The 22,984-nt window shown below is 33.7% G+C and overlaps 2 protein-coding genes and 1 long non-coding RNA gene across 7 annotated transcripts in view; 1 reads left to right on the plus strand and 2 right to left on the minus strand.

Moving 5' to 3' along the window:
- OSGEPL1 (O-sialoglycoprotein endopeptidase like 1) lies at positions 1 to 13,322 on the minus strand. 5 transcript variants are annotated; one of them, XM_025039299.1, is made up of 10 exons: positions 11,697 to 11,795; positions 8,025 to 9,318; positions 7,836 to 7,868; positions 6,818 to 6,989; positions 5,869 to 6,251; positions 4,877 to 5,081; positions 4,652 to 4,800; positions 3,738 to 3,868; positions 3,550 to 3,621; positions 1 to 2,098 (listed from the first exon to the last, which is right to left on the minus strand). In XM_025039299.1, the coding sequence occupies exons 2-10, from the start codon at positions 8,073 to 8,075 to the stop codon at positions 2,020 to 2,022; spliced, it is 1,275 nt and encodes a 424-aa protein (XP_024895067.1). In that variant the 5' UTR covers positions 8,076 to 9,318; positions 11,697 to 11,795; the 3' UTR covers positions 1 to 2,019. The 5 variants fall into 5 exon arrangements, with proteins under 5 accessions (XP_024895067.1, XP_024895066.1, XP_024895065.1 ...); XM_025039298.1 differs by lacking the exon at positions 11,697 to 11,795 and having other exon boundaries at positions 8,025 to 11,684; XM_025039297.1 differs by lacking the exons at positions 6,818 to 6,989; positions 7,836 to 7,868; positions 8,025 to 9,318 and adding an exon at positions 12,919 to 13,322 and having other exon boundaries at positions 5,869 to 6,256; positions 11,697 to 11,937.
- LOC112470265 overlaps positions 13,322 to 22,984 on the plus strand; it is a 15,517-nt gene continuing 5,854 nt past the window's right edge. The window contains exon 1 of the long non-coding RNA XR_003042909.1: positions 13,322 to 13,585. This is a non-coding gene — a long non-coding RNA (uncharacterized LOC112470265). The remainder of the gene's footprint in view (positions 13,586 to 22,984) is intronic.
- Positions 18,066 to 22,984, minus strand: part of ORMDL1 (ORMDL sphingolipid biosynthesis regulator 1) — a 13,743-nt gene continuing 8,824 nt past the window's right edge. The window contains exon 4 of the mRNA XM_015596643.2: positions 18,066 to 21,499. Within this exon, the coding sequence (XP_015452129.1) occupies positions 21,364 to 21,499 (136 nt within the window). The 3' untranslated portion in view covers positions 18,066 to 21,363. The remainder of the gene's footprint in view (positions 21,500 to 22,984) is intronic.

Here is a 22,984-nt window from a genome sequence, read left to right on the forward strand (position 1 = left end):
TTCAAATGATAAAAAAACCGTGTCATTTATTCAGTACCATTAAGGGATAAGAATTCACATTAATGGAAATGTTAAGCCTCTGTACCCTTAAAATAAAGCCTTTAGACAGTAAACTGAGCTTTGCAACTAGCTTCGGGTGGGCTAAAGACTGTATTTTGAGTATTTTCAAGGTTGAGGATCAGGGTGTTTTTGCATTCAATAGCAGGCATTTCCTGAGTATCTTGTCCTATCTATCCTACTACTCCTATCCTACTACTCCTAATACTTATAGTAGTTCTCCTAAAGCACAGCACTGCCCCCATAAGGATTATTTTTATTACCTCACATTTTCTTATTTTTTAAAATCATGTATAAGATAAGAAAGACCTCAATATATAAAAAGTTTCAGCAAATTACTTGCCTCTTACCTGTACTGTAAGCTAACTTTGGCACACATGCTTACCAGTATATCTCCTTCCTTTTCTTTCTTTTCCTTTCCATCTTTCTCTTCTTTCCCTTCCTCCCTCCTTCCCTCCCTCCTTCCTTCCTTCCTATCTGTAGTTTCCCTTATTTATATCATGAACTCAATTTTGTCATGTGTGCTTATAGTTCCTGGAACAATTTTGATACTTAGAAATTTTAAGAATTAGATTATAAATATCCCTATTTTATAATATTTGATATAGTGGGAAGAAATTTTGGTCGATTTTTTTCCCCATAGTTTATATGTACTCTGATTGTAATAGTCACAGGAAATAATTGCACTTCTTCTCTTTAAATTCAGATCCACATAATACAGAACACAAATCCAAATGTAAAATGTGAATTCACAAACTTATTGTTTCTTTTAAATTATATTTACGAACCAGTTCCCTCATACTTATTCCTCAATATTAAAGAACGCAAAGCTTTATAAATATTGGCTGTTCCTATATGTTCGTATAAATTATATTTCTATTTGAGGTTAAAAATGGATGATCTTAAAGCAATACTCTATGATCTCCCCAAAAGGGAGGTTACCTTAAAGCAAGATTAAAATAAGAAATCTTTTCGTTCTAGATTTTTATCTTTACCTCCTAGTTTCTCAATAAAATAAGTCACTGACTAAAAAGTTAACAACTTGCTCCTGGATGGATGACATAAAATATAAATCTCTATTGTTCAAATCTCTCAAAGGACATAAATAGTCCGTAGCATTGTCTTTACATTCAGTTACTTTAATCTAGGCAGAAAAAAAAAACTATTATAAAATCTGCAGTACAAAGTTTCAGATACCAAGGAAATTATCCAAAACCAAAACAAAAGCCTTTTCATTTCATATACTGTAATCTTTAAATATAATTTCTAAAATAATAGATGTAAATATATGTGGTCAACTAAAAAGTACAATACACAATGAGAGATTACCTGTATGTCATACTTCTTAAAATCTCAGATGGGTTTTAAGAAATGTATGTATATTCCATTTGCTCCAGAGAAGATACCTATATATTTTTATAATTAATAATATACATTATGTTAGAGAAAGTCACCCTTTGTCTTGTCTTGACTTAGAATTCTATGATTTGACATGACTTTTACCTGGTTCCCTTTATAAAATTGTCCTTTCATTAGAAAAGTCAGGCTAATGTTTCAGCAAAAGCAAAAAAAGAAAAAAAGAAAAGAAAAGAAAAGAAAAGCTTCTACTACCCTGATATGAGAAAGGGGGAAAAGATCAAGGCCTGTATAATACAGGACCAGGATTTAGCAGAATTGCTCTATTTCTTTCTGCAGGTTTATTTTTCTACCTCCCAGTATCAGTATATTCTTTACCCCATTAGATGTTTTACTTTTTTTTTTTGATTAAAAAAAACTTATAATACTATAATATTGTATTACAGTCTTTCAGAAGAGAAGATTAAACATCAATCATAAGAGAAGGAATAACAAAAGAAAGCTTTGATGAACAATTAATAGTGTGTATCCCCTACAATTTGATATACAAAAAATCAAAATTGAATGTTGAAATACTACCTTTAGGGATTTTTTGAAAAACAAAAATCAAATCTTCATTTTTAATCGTGGTACTCTTATGGCAGCTTCTCCAACTTCTTTTGATATATCTACTCCAAGAGGGCATCTGCATCATAATCAAACGAATCCCATTATTTCAAATATTTGCAGACCATTTGTTTAGAACTCTAACAATTTATGTATCTAATGTATTAAATATATGTAGAGATAGTTCTTGAATACATACAAATACAGTAGGACCTCAAATGAGAATAATGGGTGAAGAAATGCCAGTTCCAATAATAAGAAATCTAAACTTGGAGGTTTTTTTAAAACCACTTTGAGGTATATTTGACATGTAAAACGCTATACATATTTAATATATACAATTCAATGACTTTGGAGATTCAAATGTTTTAAAAGAAATAATCCTACTCTCAAATACTATAAATAAATAAAAACTTAAAATGAAATAGAAAAATAACAAAAAATACCTTTTAATTCTCTACAAAGCTAAAAGGGTGAAAATAGTTTACCATATAGCTAAAGTCAAACCTGCATCCATTCCTACTTTAGAAATTCCTCAGGTTTCTATTGATTCTTCTCTGAGGTTTCAGAATCTGGTTTGTTCCTTTGCTATATTCCTTTGTCACTACTGGCAGAAGAGGTCTTAGATTCTACCTTCTTTCTTTGTTCTTCAGTAAATAATTTTGGCCTAAGATTTCTGCTTTTTGCTATGTTGCCCAGTATAATGCTTCAATTATACCCTAACCTGGAAAAGCCACCATCGCCAGCCTCAACACTGCCAAAAGAAAGTGTCACCACTGGATCAGACAATATATTCTACCAAAGGCTAGGCCATCAACATAGGGGTTTTTTTCTGTCACTACTAACTAAACTCTGTTCATTTATAATCAGCCATAAGGGTCTATAGTTCATGTAGCTACAGTTATGGACTACAATGCTGAAAAGTTTTAAAACATCAGATGAAACAATGTTGAAAATAGAATTATGTTAGATTATGAAACATAATCATCCTTGACTATTTATACTATTCCAGAATTAACTTAGACCAGAACTTGATAACAAACTGAAAAATTGAGCTATTCTTTGGAACTTTGATTTGGGAGATAAAACAGGTTTACAGAAAACAGCTATCCTTTGGTCATTTTTCAGCTGCATGTAAAATATATTCACAAACCCGTCTCACACCTGAATGCTTTTTGCACATTTTCCTTAAGCATACTAGTTGGTCCTGAGATGGTCTTGACACTACAAAAAGTCTAGGCCATGGACATAGTTTCCATTCTGGCCCCAATGAAGGAATTTATCACCCTTACCCACTATCTGTTTCTAATCTATGATTTGTCAAATTTTTGGTACTGTAGCAAAAAAGATTTTAATACTGTAGCAAAAATATTTCTTATAAGCGATCTGCCTCCTAGGTTCATGAAAGAAAATGTAACCTTTCTTCAAGTACCACCAGAATGTCAATGAAAACCTCATATATAAAAGCAAAATCCAGGCTTTGACTTCTATAATGCAACTTGCATACAGATTATGAATGGTACTACGTACTTTGGTTCATAGCGGATGCCTTCTGTGTCGTATAAAATGCCCAAGCCAGCATGCAATCTTTCAACACCATTCCTAAATAAGAATCATTAAAATAAAATAAGTAGCCTAAGATTTAAAGATTTAGTATGATGAAATGGCAATTAATATTTACATAATTATAAACAAAGCACATACATCCCATGGCTTACCATGCAACCATAATGCCGTTGTCAGTGCACAGTCTAGGAGGAGGACACAACAAAGTGCATTGTGTTGCATCTGTTATAATTTCCAGAGCTTTTCGGATATATAAGTTACTTGCAACTCCTCCGGATACAACCTGAAGGAATTGAGACCAGAATTAACAAATATCACATATGGATTATGAGCCAAGCTGTTAGTTAAACTTGGGGAAAACGGCAGCATTATACAATAAGAAAATATCACATTTTGATAAATGGATAATGGGCAAGTGACATACCTACATGATAAAAAAACTGCAGAAGAAAAAAAAATAAAGAATTTCAATATCAGTATATATAATTAGTACTATTATTTTGTATATTTTCTAACTTTTTAAAAATGACAAATATAGCATATTTTAGACTGATGTTTTCACTTATAAGCATTTTTTCCTAAAAAAACTACATAATTCTTAAAAAACTATTATCTTTGATATTCATTTAATATTCCATTTTCTGACTCTACCATCATTTAAATATTTTCTCACTTTATAATTTTCAAAAGAATTAAGTTAAATTAGAAGTTTACAAGACTTTTAAACACATTAAAGGGATTTCATCAAAGGAATATAAATCTGAAGGAAATCAGTGTTTTTCTAAAAATAATACCAGTTAACTGCATTTCATTTCTTATTGTAAACCCTCTTTTAAATTCAATGAGAAGATGCAGCCTTAGACTTTTTTGCCACACAGATGTTCCATTAAGCTGCCATACTTGTACAAGAAATGGCTGTTAGTTTTTATTCTGCATATTTCATACTGTCAGGGCTGGAATAGGGTATAAAGACCTTTTTTACCCTATGCGTAGGATCAAGTAAGGTCTTGGAACTAACATACTATAAAGTGTTACTACTATTCCAAGATGAGATGAGAAAACTTACCAGTACTGCATTACTTTGAGATAATAAGTTTCTTTGCTTGCAGAACAGAATAGCACGATGTGTTCTTTTTGCAATGTGGCATGCTATTGTGTGTTGTACTGCAGCAGCAATGTCGGCAGCTGAAGACAGGATTTGTCCCTTCTCAATACCTGCAGAAATGAGCATGTATTTTTAGGCACAATCCAAGATTATTTATTTGTCCAACTTTACTAATTAGAAATATACCTTCCTCTATTTCCTTTTGCATTATTGTCTTATCAATAACGTGTTGAAGTCCAGAAAAAGAAAAATCACAATTTTTAGCACGTTGCATGGGAGGTTTGAAATCAAAATGCAATTTATTTCCTTGTTTAGCCAAATGCTCTATAGCCTTCCCACCACTCATGGTAGAACACTCTGGATGTTTTATTAAGGACAGTCTTCTTGCTACCTATCAAAAACAAAAATTTGTGTAATAGTCATAAAATTGCACATTCTGAAACCAAGATACAAAGGAAATGAATTTTACTAAAAAACAAACAAAAACCTGGATAAATAAGACATGCTATACTTTTACAAATATGGACTATAGCTGGTGGTTAATAAAGACAATCTTGCTCTTTCTGACAATCTGATCAATAGTGTCCAATCACTGCCTCCCTATGTACTTTTGCTCTTCTATCGGGAATGGAAAATAGGTTTGAAATTAACAATGAACGATTGCTTAATGATGAATTTCAAACATAAGAAACTGCTCTATTTCTTTCAATCATTTCAGCTGTTAGCAGCAGGATTTTTGTATATGGCAGTGGGCTCTTAGGACTCTAGAACAAGGGAAAAAGAAATCTGCATGTTGGTGGTGTTAGCAATTGTGACATCTTTACTATCCTTGTTACCTTTATATATCCTCTTATTTCACATTTTTATAGTGCTTTATACTTTACGAAACTCTTTCACAGATATCACCCTATTTGATTAAAAACATAACTGCGTCTGCAAACCATTTGAGTCTTTATGTGCTGATGTAAACCTCCTATCATTTTATTTGGAATGGGTAAGAAAAAATCTTTTATAAACCAGGTACTACTCTTTTTGTCTTACTGTACATACATTTTTCAATCTAATATATCACTCAGTAATATTTAGATGAATGGTAGTAGTGCATTTATTACTATTTAATTGAATGAAATTGATACCTTAACAAAAAAGAATGGAGAAATTAATTCTTAAATAATTACCTTGTCAAGCATGTCACCCGGCGCTATGTCCAAAGACTTTCCAAGAAGCAGAAAATCTGAAACTCCTCTAACTAATGCCAATAGACAATGACCTCCAGAAATCAAAAGAACTAAAAAAGGAAATTCTACTTTATTTGTCAATCTAATAGTAAGTGCATGAGCCTCCATATGATGAATGGGAATGAAGGGCTTTTTAAACTGGTTAACCAGCTGTAGGCTAAATGATAAGCCTACTCCCAAGCTTAACGCAAGTCCTGGTTTAATGGTAGTTGCAATTGCTGACAGTTCACTTGGAGAGACTTTACTGAGAGAGAGAGCTTCCCGTACTATTCGTTGAATATTTTCTCTGTGAAGCTGTTGAGCTACTGGAGGAATAATCCCACCTGTTCTGAAAGAAATGTAAAAAATAAAGGTTTTAATAATTTTAAGATTGTAAAAATAGAGAAAGAAAATTATATAATTTTATAGCTAAAGACATGCTTTAAAATTAATCATTATATAGCTAAACTGTTAGTAAAAAAGTCAAGTATTTCCAAATATGTATGTCTTATAATGTGGCCTACTATACAAACTCAATATGTAGTGATTAAGGGTGTAATATTTCTATTCAAAATTGTGCACAATAAATTCCTATGGATTTGTTTGATGAAGGAAGTCACCAAAATAATCTTAAGAAGTATCCTAAGGAAGAAACCTTGAATAAGGAAAGGAGAGGATAAAACCAGATTTTAAGAAAATTAATCTCTCTGCAGATAGGAAGATTTTTTTAAAGAGGATATTGCAAAAGTATTTGTGTAAATGATTCCATCTTAAACTGGGTGATTATGGGAATGAAAAGAAAGGGACAGAGATCCTGGAAAATTTTTAATAACTACTTGGAAAGGAGACCAAGGCATCAAAGATGATTCTGATACTGAACTGGAATGACTGGGAGAAAAGAAATACTAACAGAAACATGAAGACAGTTTTGTGAAGATGAGTTTATTTTTAAATACTCTGCACTTGAGGTCACAGCAGGACAGTAGACAGCTTGCAATCCTGAAATAAAGTTTGGGAATCCAGTGCTCTGAGTTGGTAATTTTGTTTTTTGTTCCACGTAGGACAAGTAGAGGATGATCACTCTGAATGTCAAAAGTAAAGAATTAGGAGGCAAAGTTACTAGCAAAAAATTTGCCAGCATGTGACTGATTTACAATAAAAAAAAAAGCAGAGCAATAAAATATAGGGTCTGCAAGATGCACCTCTAACCTCAAAAAAAAAAAAAAAACTTCAAGTACTGATATTATAAGATATGCTAGTTCTATACACAGAAATGAAAATCTTCAGTAGGAGCATTCAATAAGTATTTAATACAGTTGACCCTTAAACAACACGGGGCTTAGGGGTGCCAACCCCCCGCGCACACACACAGCCAAAACTCCATGTATAACTTTGACACCTCCAAAACTTAACTACTAATAGCCTCCTCTTGACTAGAAGCCTTACCGATAACATAAACAGTTGATTAACACACATTTTGTATACGTATTTATATACTGTATTCTTACAATAAAGTATGCTAGAGAAAAAAATGTTATTAAGAAAATCATAATGAAGAGAAAGTAGTACTGCACTGTATTTAATGATACCATAAGTTTGTCACCTGTTTACAAGATGAATCATCTATCAATACCTATATCAATATTGTCTTATATAATACAATATACTGTAGATTTATATGTATTATTAACACTAGACATCAAAAATGAAAAGATAACCTGAAAAATAAATCCGTATTTATTTCATGCATTGAAAACAAAAGAGCAATATGATTGCTTTATGGTCTAGTGTAATCAATATGATTCTTCATGGTAGCCTAACCTATACAATAATAAATGAATTGTTATAAAATATTTCTGGTATACAGTATTATGGTCATATTCATCATACCGTATTAGAAACACTATCACATTAAAAAAACCACTTACCTGTGATGTTAGGCCGATACACAGTTTCTTCAACTGGGGAAGAGAGAGAAAGAGAGAGAGGAAGAGAAAGAGAGAGAGGTGGGAGCACTTTCAGCCATACACTGTACAGTAATGTAATTCTTTGAAAACAAAGTTATAAAACAGTATGAAAACTAACACATTATTAATTTTATATTAAATATCACTCACCTTATGCCTATGTAAGGAAAGGCTATCCACTTCAATACAAGTCTTGTACATGATGTTCTACACAGTGAATACTTAGGTGATGATGATGATGACATATGAAAAGTCTCATACAGTTCTTGCCATAGTTAATAGATTTTCACAGGAAGACACTCAAACACACACACAACAGATGAGTTTACGGCATATGATTATTTACTACTCATTAAGTGGATCATCGTAAAGGTCTTCACGCTTGTCTTCATTGAATGTTGAGGAGAAGGTATAGGAGGGATTAGTCTTGCTGACTCAGGGGTGGCAGAGGCAGAAGAGGGAGGAGAGGTGGAAGGGGAGGCAGGAGAGGCAGGGACACTCAGTGTAACTTTATGGAAATACATCATTATTTGTCTGACTTCTTTGCTTTTTCATTTCTCTAAAGATGTTTCCATACAGTACCAATCCTTCTTCCACCATTTGCCTTAGTTTCAGTGCCCATATCATAGAAAGGTCCATGTCATAAAAGAAATCAAAAGCAGTCTTGAATAATCGGAACCCCTCTATCAGATTGTATGTCTGTTTGTTTTCTGGCACTGCTGCTTCTACATCCTGCTGTTTCTATGTCCTGCTGCTTCTATGTCTTCCTCACTGTCTGGCACTGGTTGGTTCTCCATCAAGTCATCTTCTGTTAATTCCTCTGCTGTGGTGTCTATTAGCTCTTAACTCTCCAAGATCCATGTTTTGAAACCCTTCACCCCCTTACACACAACATTTATTTATTATTTATTGCCATATCCACAATCTCTTTCATGACTTCCTCAATTGGCTCTGTTATAAATCCTGTGCAGTCATGCACAACATCTAGACAGTTTTCTCCAGCAGAAATGTATTATTTTGGGCTTGATGACTTTCATGGCTTTTTCTATAGCAACAATGGCACCTTCAGTGGTGCCATCCTTTCATGATGTTCTCTTTAGCCGGGTTACATCCTTTCCATAGAGTACTGTGGTATGTGTTATGATCCTTAAAGGTCCTGATGACCCACTGATTTAGAGGCTGAATTAGAAATGTTATTTTGGAGGCAAGTAGACCACTTCAATGCCATTGTTGTTGAACTCATGGGTTTTTGGGTGGCCAGAGACATTGTCCAATAACAAAAGAACTTTAAAAGGCAGTCTCATACTAGGAAGGTACTTTCTGACTTCAGGGACAAAGGCGATGGAACCAATCCAGAAAAAAGGTTCTACATGTCCAGGCCTTCTAACTGTGGTACAATCAAAAGACTGATAGCTAGTGTTTATCTTTTCTCTTCAATTAGCAGCTGTATAGATAAGGGCAGTGCTGATCATTATCATTTGCATAAAATAGAGTCAGTCTATCCCTTCCTGCCCTAAATCCTGGTGCTTGCTTCTCTTCCTTACTAATAAATGTTGTTCGTGGCATTCGTTCGTGGCATTTCCCCCACCCCCAACCCCCACATTAGGACACTTTTGTCTGCATTAAAAACCTGTTCAGGCAGATATCCTTTCTCTTCAGTGATTTTCTTAATAACTGGGAACATATCTGCTGCTTCCTCTGCTATCTTGACATTTTTAAAGCCAACCCTGTTCTAATATTATCAAACTATCCTTTGTTGGCTTTAGATCCTTCACCTTCCTTTTTCTTTTAAGTTGTCATATAATGGCTTTGCTTTTTCTCAAATCACATTAGTCTCTAGGTATACCTTTCTTATAGCAACCCTGCACCTATACAAAAGCTGTATTTTCAAAATGAGATAAAAAGGTATTTCTTAAAAAGTGCAAGGTTTTCATGCCTGCTGGTGTAGCTGCAGCAAAGCTCATGAATTCCCTTTTCTTTTTTTATAATGGTCCTTACACTGGATTCATTTACTGTGAAATAGTGGGCATATCTAGATACATATCAAGCAATTCAGTTTTTCTTGTAATGTCATGACTTTTCTCTGCTTCTTGGGAGCACTTTCAGCATCACTGGTAACACTTCGTATGGATCTCATGGTGTTATCCAAGGTTTTTGGGTTTATGGCATTGCACTAAACATGATGAAAAATACACAAGAACTACAAGAGATGACTTTTTACTGTGATACACAATTTACTGGAGAGATGAACTGCTTATATGGAGGTGATTAGCATCATAAGGCATTTTAAATAGATACCCCCAACACTTAGCCTCACCACAGTAGCAACAGGAGGCAGCTACGAAATTATTATAGTAGTGCAGTATGTACAGCAGTTAATTTTATGCAGTTATGACTTAATATTGCATTTTATATTGGTTTACATTTCTCTTGACTGCAAGAGGTGCCATGTATAGTCTTAAGTATATAAATTCTGATAAAGTTAAACTTTTTATAATAGATTTGTGTATATTTTATGGTAGTAAATGATAAAATAGACTAGTATCTACATATATTCTATGCATTCATAACATATCTTTGTCTTAATTTTTTCAATATTTCTAGGCTACATAGTTCATCTGCTAGTTTTTTCAAATTATTGCAGATCTCCAAAAATTTTTCCAATATATTGAAAAAAATCCACCCATAAGTGGACCTGCATAGTTCATACTCGTGTTGTTCAAGGGTCAACTATATATCATGTTTCAGAAATTAGATTAAGCTTCTTGAAGGCAAATACTTTTTAATACTTCACTGTGCTTCACTGACATCCACCACAGTCCCTTTCACATAGGATGTAACCCTTGGAGGCCTACTCTGCCTCTCTGCATATATTATAACATTCTATATTATTTCTATTATACTGCTCACAATCCTATAAAAAAGGTATCTTTCCCATTTTATGGATGTAAAAACAGAATCAGAGAGGATATGGAACTTGCCTATACCAAGCCAATACCAAGTGCCTAATTCATGATTCAAATACAGGTCTGTTATCTCAAAATACCAACCTTTCTCACTAGTCAGTTATTGTAAATTGATCACTTCAAAGCATATTTGATCTGTACAGTATTTTAATATATTTTGAATTTGCTAGAATCTGGAGATATTACAGTAATATTCTGGTTTCTACTTCTCTTGAAAACTCTGATGATCAAACAATATAGGGCTTATATTCCTGCATAGCAATAATTGGCTAGAGCTGACTAGTGACCTCCTCCAGGTATTTTTCATTTTATATCTAGTCCACTTACTTATGCAACCCACCTGATGATCCTCTGAAAACATCTGAATTTATAAACCTTGCACCATTCTGTGCTTTATTACAACAGGATATTATTATTGAAGTACCAACATGAGTTATGTGTATAATGTGAATAAGATTTTTTTTTTTTTTCGGTGATTAACACAGGCTAAAAGTCAAGTCAGGCTTTCTTTCCTAGGACTTCAGTTGAGATTATGAAACACACAGGTGGACAAAAGAGGAAAAGGCATTACTGAGGGAAAATCATGGATAAATATTTGAGTTGAGAATGAGCTTAGTTTCTTTTTGGCGACCAGGTTAGTTAAGGTTGGGACCTTATTCTGGAGAGCCTTAAAAACCAAGTGAGAACCTTAAATAAGCCAGGTTAATGTTTTTTACAGTAGTTAGCAGGTTTTGCACATACAAAGAAAGAAATTAGCTCCTAAAATTTAACTTCCATGCATGATAAATACAAAAGAATTATTTTGTTTTACTTTTTCCAAAAAAAAGTGGAAACTACCAAGATACTGTCTACTTACTTTAAATGAACTTCAGTTTGGGAATGTATTGCTTCTCCCAGAACATTTCCAGTTTCATCCACCACAGCAGCTGCTGTATCATCACAACTGGTTTCAATTCCCAATACTAGTTTATGAAGAAATACTTTTCCAGGATGAAAATTAAAACTTCTTAAATATTCATACAATTTCCTTTTTGATGGTTTAGAAAAAACTCCTGCTGTCTTATTCAATATCAGCATACTTACTCTATAGATAATTCCTGGAAAAGAATTAGAAAAAACACACGTATTTGGAACTGACATCAGCCACTCACTCATTTGGTCTAGCAAATTCTTAAAGCTTGGTTTATTTTTCAATACACAGTTTTATAAAATTACAGGAATATTTTGTTAAAGTTAGCAAAAATTTCTAAAGGCGGTAGCAAACTGTTATACAATTATGTAACTTACACAATATACGTAACAGTATGAATGAATATAATGCTCTTTAAAGAAGAAAACAAGGAAATCAGATATAAAAATATTTAATATTACAATTACTTTCATGCTGTTCTTACCAAACCATTATTCTTTATAAAACAGCTAACATCACAGTACAATAGTTACTTGAAAGTGCTATTTATTTTTTGACAGCTAAAATTAAGACAAACTGTGGTTTTAAAAATCAAACAACGGGAATACAGAACATAAAAATAAATGCAGTCCATTTCCTGGAAACATCTTTCAAAACAAAATTTAATCATTTGGTTGGAAAACAAGAGTTCACATAAAACATACACAAAACAAGATTTAGTAGTCTAGAAAAAAGTGTTCTCATAAAGCTCTTTTTAAAAGAACCATATCTCAATTAAAACGACTGCAGTTTAATACCTATTTTACCCATGAATTACAATTTTTCGAATTTAATCCACCCTTTTGCCACAGGTTTATAACCGGGATCTCCGCAAATCCTATTTTCCCAAATAACAGCAGTCTATCCATAAAACACCCTTATATTTCCACACTACCATGTATCTAGTTTCAGCTTTCATATCACCCGTTCTAAAACTTTCTGAATGTTTAAGTAGGCCCTTTCTCTACCATGCTAATAGACAAAATGGAAAAAGAGCAAATAAATTTTTATTGTTCCACTGGAGCGAAGGACATCCAGGGATTAGACATGATCGCCCTATTCGCACAGAACAGCTGTGAGAAGTGTAGCCCGGACGGGATCAGTGGGGAGGAGTGGGCAATTCACCCACCTGCCTCGTGAACACTAATAGCAAGTACTCGCCTCCTCCCTTGCAAAGACGGTGCACGGCCCTTTCTCAGGCTCAAGAAACCCCGAACCCGGCGCCCCGGAAGTGATGTCATCAACACGGTGCCAGCGTCCCGTCGTCAGGGTCGGCTGCTATTGCCCTAGAGGGCGTCACTCTTTAACTCAGGAATAAATATTAGCGTAAAGGGCGTTTTTTCCCAAGAAGCTGTGTGCGCGCTGATACATTTTGTAGTTAACAAGACTTCTCGAAGGTTACAGGGCTAGTGACTGATCTAGAGGAGACTGAACACAGATTTGTCTGACAACACACCAATAAATTCTAAACACTAGGCTACATTAAAAATATGTAGATATAGCTATAGATGTATGTATGTATGTATGTATGTATGTATATTATGTATGCGTGTGTACATATATATTTGCCTTTGGCTGTATATCGGAAGCCACTGTAGGAAAAGGATTGGGTAGATTATCATTCCATTTTCGGGGAACTAAAACCAAATCTAAATAAGTGGCCTGCGATATCTAATATTTTCAGAAACTGTGGAAACTAGGGACGCCCGCAAGGACTTGTACAGGGTTCCCAGAGGACGGAAGCATTTCTGGTCGGATGGTTTAAACCGTTACTCCCACTTCTTCACATGTAAAAGGTATGGGTCTGATTTGTTTTTGTGATAATAAAGAAGAGGTGTGTGGTAAATATTCACTTACCTTCAAAATTATAATATCCTATTTTCGTAATACATGTGATCTTTTGCCTACTATATACGCAACTTCAGCATTGTATGTCCTCGTATTGTTGCGCTTCCACTTTTTTTTTTTTGCTTTTATTGGTATGTGAACTTATTATCATTTGTTTAATATTTATCCCAAGAGGCTTTCTTCTTCCTTGCTAGGCTTTATGTTTTACTAGCAAGGACCTTATAAATGTGAGTTTGGACAGGGCTGCCACATATACCTGTGCCTTGTACAGTGTGAAACTCTTGGTATAAAAGATGAATAAATCACAGTCGAAAAGTCAGCAGTTATAGTCTAGTGGTAGATAGAGATATATAAATTCAGAATTACCAGGATATTTTGGAATTTTTTAAGTGGAACTTATATTTTTCAAAAATTTCATTTGTGTGATGATAATAATTGTAATGAACAATAAAGCGGCACTTATTATGTGCCAGCCACTGTTACAGATTAATTTATTTAATCCTCCCTACAATTCCATGATGTAGTTATTGTCCTCATGTTACAGAAGAGGCAACTAGTCCATAGAGCTTGGGTGACTTGCAGATCATACACTAGTAAGTGTAGAGCTAGAAATCAGGCCATTTGGCTCTGGAGTGTCTTCTTAAGTGCCAGAAGATAAAATAACTCATATTTTTCCCCTGGGCTTCATTGTCGACCCACAAGAGGAAAAAAGAAAAATTAAGACCTAAAAGTTAAGAAAAATTAGTCATCCTGTCTGATTGGATATGATAGGTCAAAGGATATTTTCTACTATGCACTAGAATCTAGACTGAACATAAAACCTTTCACATATGGAACTGTTTTCTTGCAATTCGGGTTATGATGTTCGACAGATGTGTCTCAATGCTTTCCTGTGCTGTCAAGTCATCCCTGTTGTGTGTGCTAGTTATCACTGGTAGATTCTTCATCTAGGCACCATTGGCTAGTGTCTGAATGCTGCATTATGTGGAAACAGCAGAATTCTAGTAGGACACATTAGGAAAGAACTTTATTCCTCCTTTGATTGAGTGTATGTGAGTAGTAGAAAAAACGGCACTATACCAGTCCCACATATTTGACAAGTGAAGGTATACATTTTCCATGTTATTTATTGTACTAGAGAAATTTTTTGGGGAAAGGCATGTGTACTCTCTGGGGCCTGACTGGGCTTTCAGCAGTTCACATCATATGGTTTGTGTGGCACTCATGGGCATTCTCAATGAAATATGACCTATCCACTGTAACTTCAACTTGAATTGAATCCAGAATGAATCTAAATATGCTTATTTTGTTTCTGCTGTTGTTTTTCCACTTGTAAGCTTTACAGGAAAATTATATATAAAAGAATCTTCACAGTATTCATTTCCTAATTACGTCTTACTAAATTGGATTTATTTTATCACATATTTATTGGGTTTTCCCTTTGTGGTAGGAACTTTATTAGTAGTTAGAGATAAAATATTCATTCCCTATCTTCAAGAAACCGAGTTTAATAACAAGGAACTGCAACACAGCGTTATGAAAAGTGTGCACTGAGAAAAGGAAGTTGCTTGGAGAAGGTGGTGTAGCTTGCCACAGATGTATCCATAACCTAGCAGGACCTTGTTGTGATTGCTGGGTTTCAACATCTGATATCTAGGCTTGAAATTGCTTTATCAGATTTGGAAAAGACTGGGCTCTGGGGTGGTTAGTCACACATTCAATTCGCTAATAAACTGCTATGTAAAAACTGTAATACTAATTTATTAATGAGAAATGCTACAATCAAGGAGCTAGGATAGTTGAGCTTGCTGGTCCTCACCTTCTCTGTGTTGACGAACTTATAATGAAAGCCAGATCCAAATTATGAAAAGAAGATTGTTTGGTAAATATGAAATAGAAGCAATAGAAATGAGTTTGGTGCTCTTAATGGCTAATATCTGAAGCCTGATGCACCCCTTCCCACCTGAGTCACATACTTCTCTTAACATTTTTCACAGGTTGGATTGTGCTAAAGATACAACCATTTGCCTTTCTCCTCTTTAAGTTCTTTTGCTGACAAATACCTCTTTTGATTGAACCATTCTTTCATTAATGGTAATACTGGCAATCAGGTCTCATCTTTGTAAGATATTTTGCTTTTTGTTTGCTGAGACGTGTGTTTTACAAATTTATCCTAATTTTTTTCATTGTAAGGTATATGTAACAAAATTTACTATTTAAATCATTTATAGGTGTACAGTTCAATGGCATTAAGTACATTTGTGTTGTTGTGCGACCATCACTACCATCCATCTCCAAACTTTTTAATCTTCCCTAACTGAAATTCTGTATCATTAGACACTAATTCCCTACTTCATCTTCTCCCTAGCCCCTGGCAACCACCATTCTTACTGTCTTTATGACTTGGACTACTTCTCGGTACTTCATATATGTGGGATTATACAATATTTGTCCTTTTGTGACTAGCCTATTTCACTTAGCGTTAACATCAAGGTTCACCCAATGTCGTAGCATGTGTCAGAATTTCCTTCCTTTTAAAGCTAAGTAATATTCCATTGTGTGTATATGCCTCATTTTGTTTAGCCATTCATCCTTCAATGGACACTTGGGTTGCTTCCACCTTCTTCTATTGTGAATAATGCTGCTATAAACATGGGTTGCACAAACATCTTTTCAAGTCTCTACTTTCACTTCTTTTGGGTATATGCCCAGAAATGAAATTGCTAGATCATATGGTAATTGTTTAATTTGAGAAATTGCCATACTCAGATGATCTAATTTTTCAAGTGTGTGAGGTCTATGTTTTTGGCATGGAACCGAGAGGGTGAATCTCTTTGTTGCTCCTGTACACTCCATATGACTGTTAAGTGTCATGATAAAAATTCAAAAGAGGGCCAAATGTTTCAAAGCAGGATCACTGTTTCAGGTCTTCATATAGGGGTGGTATAATGGGCAAAAGCCAATAAATGATCTAGCTTCTCTGTTCCCATTAGGAAAAATTATAAAATGAATAATGCATGCTTATCTTCTTGATAATATTGTAAACCTAATTTTTGCAAAATTTGAAAGGTTTTCAAAAAAGGGTTAATAAAAATTTATGACTACATATTTGGAAAGTTGGAAAAGTTATATACTATAAAATTCCTTAGTTTATATTTTCAAGAGTTCATTCTACAGTATTAATGATGTAGTTTCTTTACTATAATTCTTGTATTTGAGAAGAATTACCAACATAATTATGTAGTTAGTGAAAGGACATAGTGATAAACTTGGCTTATCTGCTAAACTTAAACTTATATAAAACTTTAGAGCTACAAGTTGAATCAATTGTATAACCATTAGTTGTTTATCGGGGCTTGAATTAATCAAAAAATAGAATTACACTGCTATGCCAAACATAAAATTCAAATACATTTTTACTAAACTACTTTTAAATTATAAAATATTTCAGATAATGAAAAAGTGTCAACAATAATAAATTTCTTTGAACCCAACACCCAATTTAAGAAATAAAACATCACCAAATACAGTTGAATTGTGTGCTATATATCTAAGATAGTCAATATTCTACACTGGATATTTATATTTCTCATGCTTTCATTTGTAGCTAAGTGAAAAAAAATTTAAACTTCATATAACTATCTGCTGAATTATTTTTAACTGGAACTAAAATTAGCAAAAAAAAATCTCACTACTTTTCTTTTTGACATCAAGCAAAATGGAGTTTATCTGCGCTCTCTGCCTACTTCCTGCTCTGCACAATGCTACTTCAAACTTCCTTTTAGAGTATTTTACCTAGACCTGTCTTCCCAGTACAGAACCTGCTTACATTTCCCACATCCACACGTAATAGCCATGTAACTGTTTGGGGAATTACTCTTGTCTATGTCCTGTAGGAAAGATTATCAAATTGTTCTGGCCTTTACCAGGCTCCTGCATTTGTCTTCTTCAGGATCAGCATGATGGTATTTTGGGGTCATATTTACTGGCGATATATATTTATGGGAGACCTAGGGTAGGAGAAATATATTGCATGACGATCGAAACTTAACTTGAGCTAGACAGAATGAATCAATAGGCTAAAATCTAACAAGATGAGGTCCTATAGGAAAAATAAGAAATCTTAGACTTTGGTTTAATAAACCCATTAAAAAAGTACATGCAGGGAAAATTATCAGTTAACAGCATTACATGTTGAAGACTTGAGATTTCAGTGATCATAAAATGAACCAGTGGTATATGGCTTTCAAAATAGCTAAAAGGATATTAGGCTGTATTAAAAAAAGTATCCAGAACAAGGAAAGTGGTGCTATTGTAGTGACATCACATCTTTTCACCTCTTGTAGTAAGCTCTGGTGCTATATGATAAACTGGGAGCAGAATTACCAAGATAGTGGGAGAAATTTGAAACTATATCATGGAAAATGGTGAAGGCTCTGGTAATGTTTATTCAGTGCTGTTGGTAAGAGTTTAAAAGTTATAGTTGTTACACAGAATAAGGATTAGATTATGGCTCAGAGTAAAACAAGTTATACATTCCATTATAAAAATGCAGTCTTGTAAGTTGTAAGTCCTCCTTTATTAGCATATCACAGATCTGAATGGAAGCATGGTGGTTAATGAAAATTCAAGGTAAGGTAGGGGGTTGAATTATATAGCCTCTGATGTCTTTTCCAATTTTTAGCATCGTGTAACTCTATAAAGCTAATTCACACAGATATTAGGTAAGGAGATACTGTTACGCCCCTCAAGATCTTTATAGTTTAAAAGACAATAGTGCCGTAAACCTAAAAAAATATAGTTCTATGTTTAAAAAAAACCAGGCAGGTCAAAAGGACACATAAGCCAACTTGGAAAGTTACATTGGGAATTTTGGCTTCCAATGGCCAAAGCTGGAAGACAATATGAACAACAAATAATGATAATAATGGATTATAAACCAAAGAATAAAATATCCATGAGTCTATAATAATATAAATGACTGAATAAATGGAGAAGGAAAAAATCGTCCTTTTACAGAAGGATTCCAATAAATAAATGTAGAAGGAATGAGGGAAATAGAAACCTACCATTGGAACGCCACAGTAATAACTGCTACAGGAAAGATTCACCAATAAATGGCATTTCTGAGCTCATGCCTAATTAGAAATTGCCATTAAATCTCCTGACCTGAAATTAGGAGCTATTATAACATAACAGTTTATTTTGTTACAAATAACAGTCATTATAGATTATTTTAAAAACGTTTTTTAGTTTGTTTACATTAAACTGAACAAATCTGTGAAATTGGCAACAGTTTCCACATTTAATACAACCATTCGCCCAGGCGTTAAGGCCAAAAAACTAGGTTATTTTAATCCCTTTCCCCTCCCCACATTCAATACATCAGTGTCTCATGAGCTGTACTTGCTAAATATAGCCCAAATCTGACCACTTCTCACCACTTCATCAGCCCTTTCCCTAATCTACCTTTTGCTTATAGTAGCTTCCTATTTTTCCTGTTTCTGATTCCCTTACAGTTTATTCTCAGCATGAGCCCTAACTTTAAAAAAAAAAAGGAAATCCCTTTAATCTGTGTGAAACTCTCCAATGGCTTTGTCAAGCCTAGCATAAAATTTGCTCATTACTTTGGTCTAAAAAGCGCTATATGATCTGACCCTTACCTACTTCTCTGACCTCGTCTGCTACCATTCTCATGCTCCCTATTACTCCTACCCCTAGTGGCTCTCTTGCTTTTCCTCACACACAACATGCTCATTCCTGCCTTAATATTTGTCATTACCTATACATCAGTAAAGTCTGTGTTCATCAGTAGGGTCACTTTAGTTAGAATCTACAGGGAAGTCCTTTCTGAGGTGGGTTCCCCTGCCTTTCATTCACCTGCTTTATTCCTCTCCTCAATGGCATTTATCAATAATATATTATTTATTTACTTATTATATGTTCTCCAACTTGAATGTTAGTTAGCACACAAGGAAGAGGACTTAGTTTGTCTTGTTTACAAATTATATCCACAATACCTAAAATAATACCTACAACAAAGTGGGCCCTCAAATATCTATTGAATAAATATTTTTAAAACATTGAAGGGTGAAAGCAGGAAAATAGCAGAAGGCCTGGATTAGAGCCAGATTTCTATCTCTAAAGTCTGTGCAAAAAATGTAAGCCTTTTGAGATAAACTTTAAAATAAAAAGAAAAATATTTTTAACTACCTCGATTTTACAAATTCAGTTGCTTATAAAAACTTTTGAAAACTACAAGTATAACACTGATGACTGAATTTGGAGAGACAGTGCAATAATTCTACACCAAAAAAAAAAAAAATTTATTGAAGTGTAGATTACTGATTATTTAAAAATACATGGGAAAAGACAAACATACAAAGGTGTTATCACACAAGTGATTTCTAAAGTCAATACTTTTGAAATACAAAACAATGATCACTACCCCCAAAAGTCAGTTTATTGAAACAAACTGATTTTTAAATTGGTTTATAACTCTTTTCACTCAATTTTGTTTATAAGCATTACTAAGATTTGAGTTTCATCACTTATCAGAACTTTGTTTTTTGGACATACTTACTTCTCAAAGTAGTATATAGTCATTTCTTGCAATAACGTTAGCAACTATAGGAAGCTTCTGTAAGTCATAAGAATTCAGTACGGTTGCTGCTTTGGAAATAGTTACCATATTGGGTTATCTATACTAAAACTAATGTATTGAAAGGCAAAATATTAATGGGCAAAATATGGGGACTGAGAACTGGAGGACTAAGAAAAGATGATGTTATCTTTTGCTCCTGGCCTGCTAAAAGACTCCAGTATTTGTTTTGGTACTATTGCCAGAGAAGTAGTTTCTGCCATATCACAGGTTGGCTATATAGTTGCCCATTTTATATATCCTTTTTTAAAGAGTGACTGACTTTAACGATTAGATTGCGCAATCAAATAAGCAGAGACTTTTAAATAACCATATACTTTAACCATGTGAAATAAATTATTTTCTTAATTGGTTTGGCAGCCTTGTGTCTGTAAAGGCAACAAAACCCACTTTGCTCCAAAATTAGATGGCTGACTCAGAGGCTGTTTGTAAAATTCCGGCTATCTTCTATCACCAATCAGTCATGAAATTAAACCTTTGAGAACTCAGTAACTTCATAAATGTAAAAAATGACTTCATCTATCAACATATAATGTTGAGCCAGCAAAACAAAAAAAGCACACTCAGGGTAGGAAACAAAAGGGTATATATCCTCTTATATAACACAAGAGGAATATGGACGGTATTAAAAAACAAATAAACTTGTAAAGAGATGATTATGGTTTCCATGAAAGTCAACTTAAACTGACCATGACTGAATGATTGGAAATTTTCTTTTCCTAACACAATGCTCATTCTTCATAAGCAAAATTGGTCTTAGTTTCTTACAAATCTCTCATTTCCTTGGATTTATCTGCTACATCCTCACTTTATAGCCATTTAACTTATAAGCTGGGCCTGCCCAGCCTGCCTATAAAGCCTCTCTTCAGAAATATACCAGATGCATTAAACACAGGCATCCTCTAGTAAAAATCTGCACTTCAAAACAGCATATGAAGAACCAGCAATTGGCTCTCCAATGTAAATATCCCTCATTTCACACAAGAAGCAGTGAATTTTACTAACCACTCTTTCCTTACAGGCAACTCAGTAGCTGTAAAAATTTTTCTTCAGTTTCAAAACTTTTCAATACTTATTAATTCCAAAGATCCGAACACCATGTAGCTGTGGCATTTTGGGAATTAGCACACTCAGGAGAGAAGCTGTATTTAGGATGAAGTGAGTTGGATCATACTTCGTATAGAAACTTGCCAGGAAATATCTGTAGAAATAAAAGTATATAACATCTAAAAATAAAATTACTTTTTTTTTTTAATTTAAAGGTAGAAAAAAAGCTACTGAAATATAAATACCTAAAAGCAGAACCATTTTGAACACTAAGACAAGAAGAAACAGTTTAGTTTGGGGACCTAAATTAACTTTATTTGGGATTTAAATATTTGTTTAATGGAGGCATATATGCATCTTGCATTTCTGCAATTATGTTAAAAGCATTTAATAGAGTATGTTTGCTACTTAGTGTCCTTTAAAGTAGGCTTTCAAACTAGGGTTCATATGTTCCCTGAAATTTCAGGTGTAGTTTTATAGTTCTGTATATGTTTCTGAAGATAAGATCCATCTCTAAGGGATCTATCATATTCTCAAAGGGTTTTGTGACCCACCAAAAGGTTAAGAACCACTGCTGTAAAGTTGTGGAACATGGGGTGTTAGTATATTAGTACAATTAGTATCTTTGAAAGAAAACAAATATTAGATTGCCCTTTTGATGGTCTCATTTCCATACTATAGGTTAACAGATCTATAATCAGTCTTACTGGAAACCTGAAAGACACTGATATAAAATTCCAGCTGTTTTGCTATAAAATGTATATGAGTACACGTACATATTCAAAGACACCCAACATCTGAGAATTTGTTTTAACAAGCCTAAGCCACCTGTAAGAACATAAACCAAGTCAGAACGTCTAGTTTTATCCAAGTGTACATCAGAGTACAGACACATCATCTAGACCCTAACAGAGTATCCTAATATAGATAGGATGTAAAGAATAAAATATCATACCTTAATCATAACTAAGAAGTTAGTTTGCATATGGGTGTTTGTCTAATTAGTGCTTTTAGAGTACACAAGAAAATTCTTATAGCTTTTCACTAAGTACAGCCATTAGTTTCTCATAAGGGGAGATGAGTGGTTAGATATGGTTAGGGAAAAAAAGCTATCTTTAAGTATAACTAAAAACACCACAGAGAGGTGTATACATCATTTTTAGAATCATCTAAATTGAAAAATTCTATAATCTTCTACCTACTTCCTACAGCTAAAATCCAAATTTAGGGATGTTTGAATAATTATTCTTGTTACTACATTTATCTGTTAGATCATTCAAATCATTTTTCTTTTGACATTAATTTTATATGGGGTTAAAACAACTTAAAAATGTCTTCAAAATGCTATAAATATATGGAAAAAGAAAACTACTTCTTTATGATCAGCTTATTGCTTTTGTTTGAAAATGCCTTTTATTACTTGAACATCTATCTAAAACCTACCCTCCCTTAAGTCCTAGTTTAAGGAATTTCAATGCCTCTAAGAAATCTTCTAGATACTCCACAGTGCAATGATTCTATTGTGGATATGTTATTATGTATAAGCTATGTGGTAGAAAAATGTTTAATATATATGTGAAATATTTATCATACGTAAGCAAATGTATTGAGTGTGGAATTCAAATCAATCTATGCATTC

Source organism: Pteropus alecto, unplaced genomic scaffold, assembly GCF_000325575.1.
Source record: "Pteropus alecto unplaced genomic scaffold, ASM32557v1 scaffold3, whole genome shotgun sequence".
Classification (NCBI taxonomy): domain Eukaryota; kingdom Metazoa; phylum Chordata; class Mammalia; order Chiroptera; family Pteropodidae; genus Pteropus; species Pteropus alecto.

What these genes read in the sequence shown, in the direction of transcription:
- OSGEPL1 (XM_025039297.1), bottom strand. Translation starts at nt 13,030, where the DNA reads ATGACATCACTTCCGGGGCGCCGGGTTCGGGGTTTCTTGAGCCTGAGA. An exon ending in GCAAAAGGAAATAGAGGAAG is followed by an intron (nt 4,801 to 4,876) that starts GTATATTTCTAA and finishes TCATTTCTGCAG; the next exon opens with GTATTGAGAAGGGACAAATC. An exon ending in AACGGCATTATGGTTGCATG is followed by an intron (nt 3,622 to 3,737) that starts GTAAGCCATGGG and finishes ATTCTTATTTAG; the next exon opens with GAATGGTGTTGAAAGATTGC.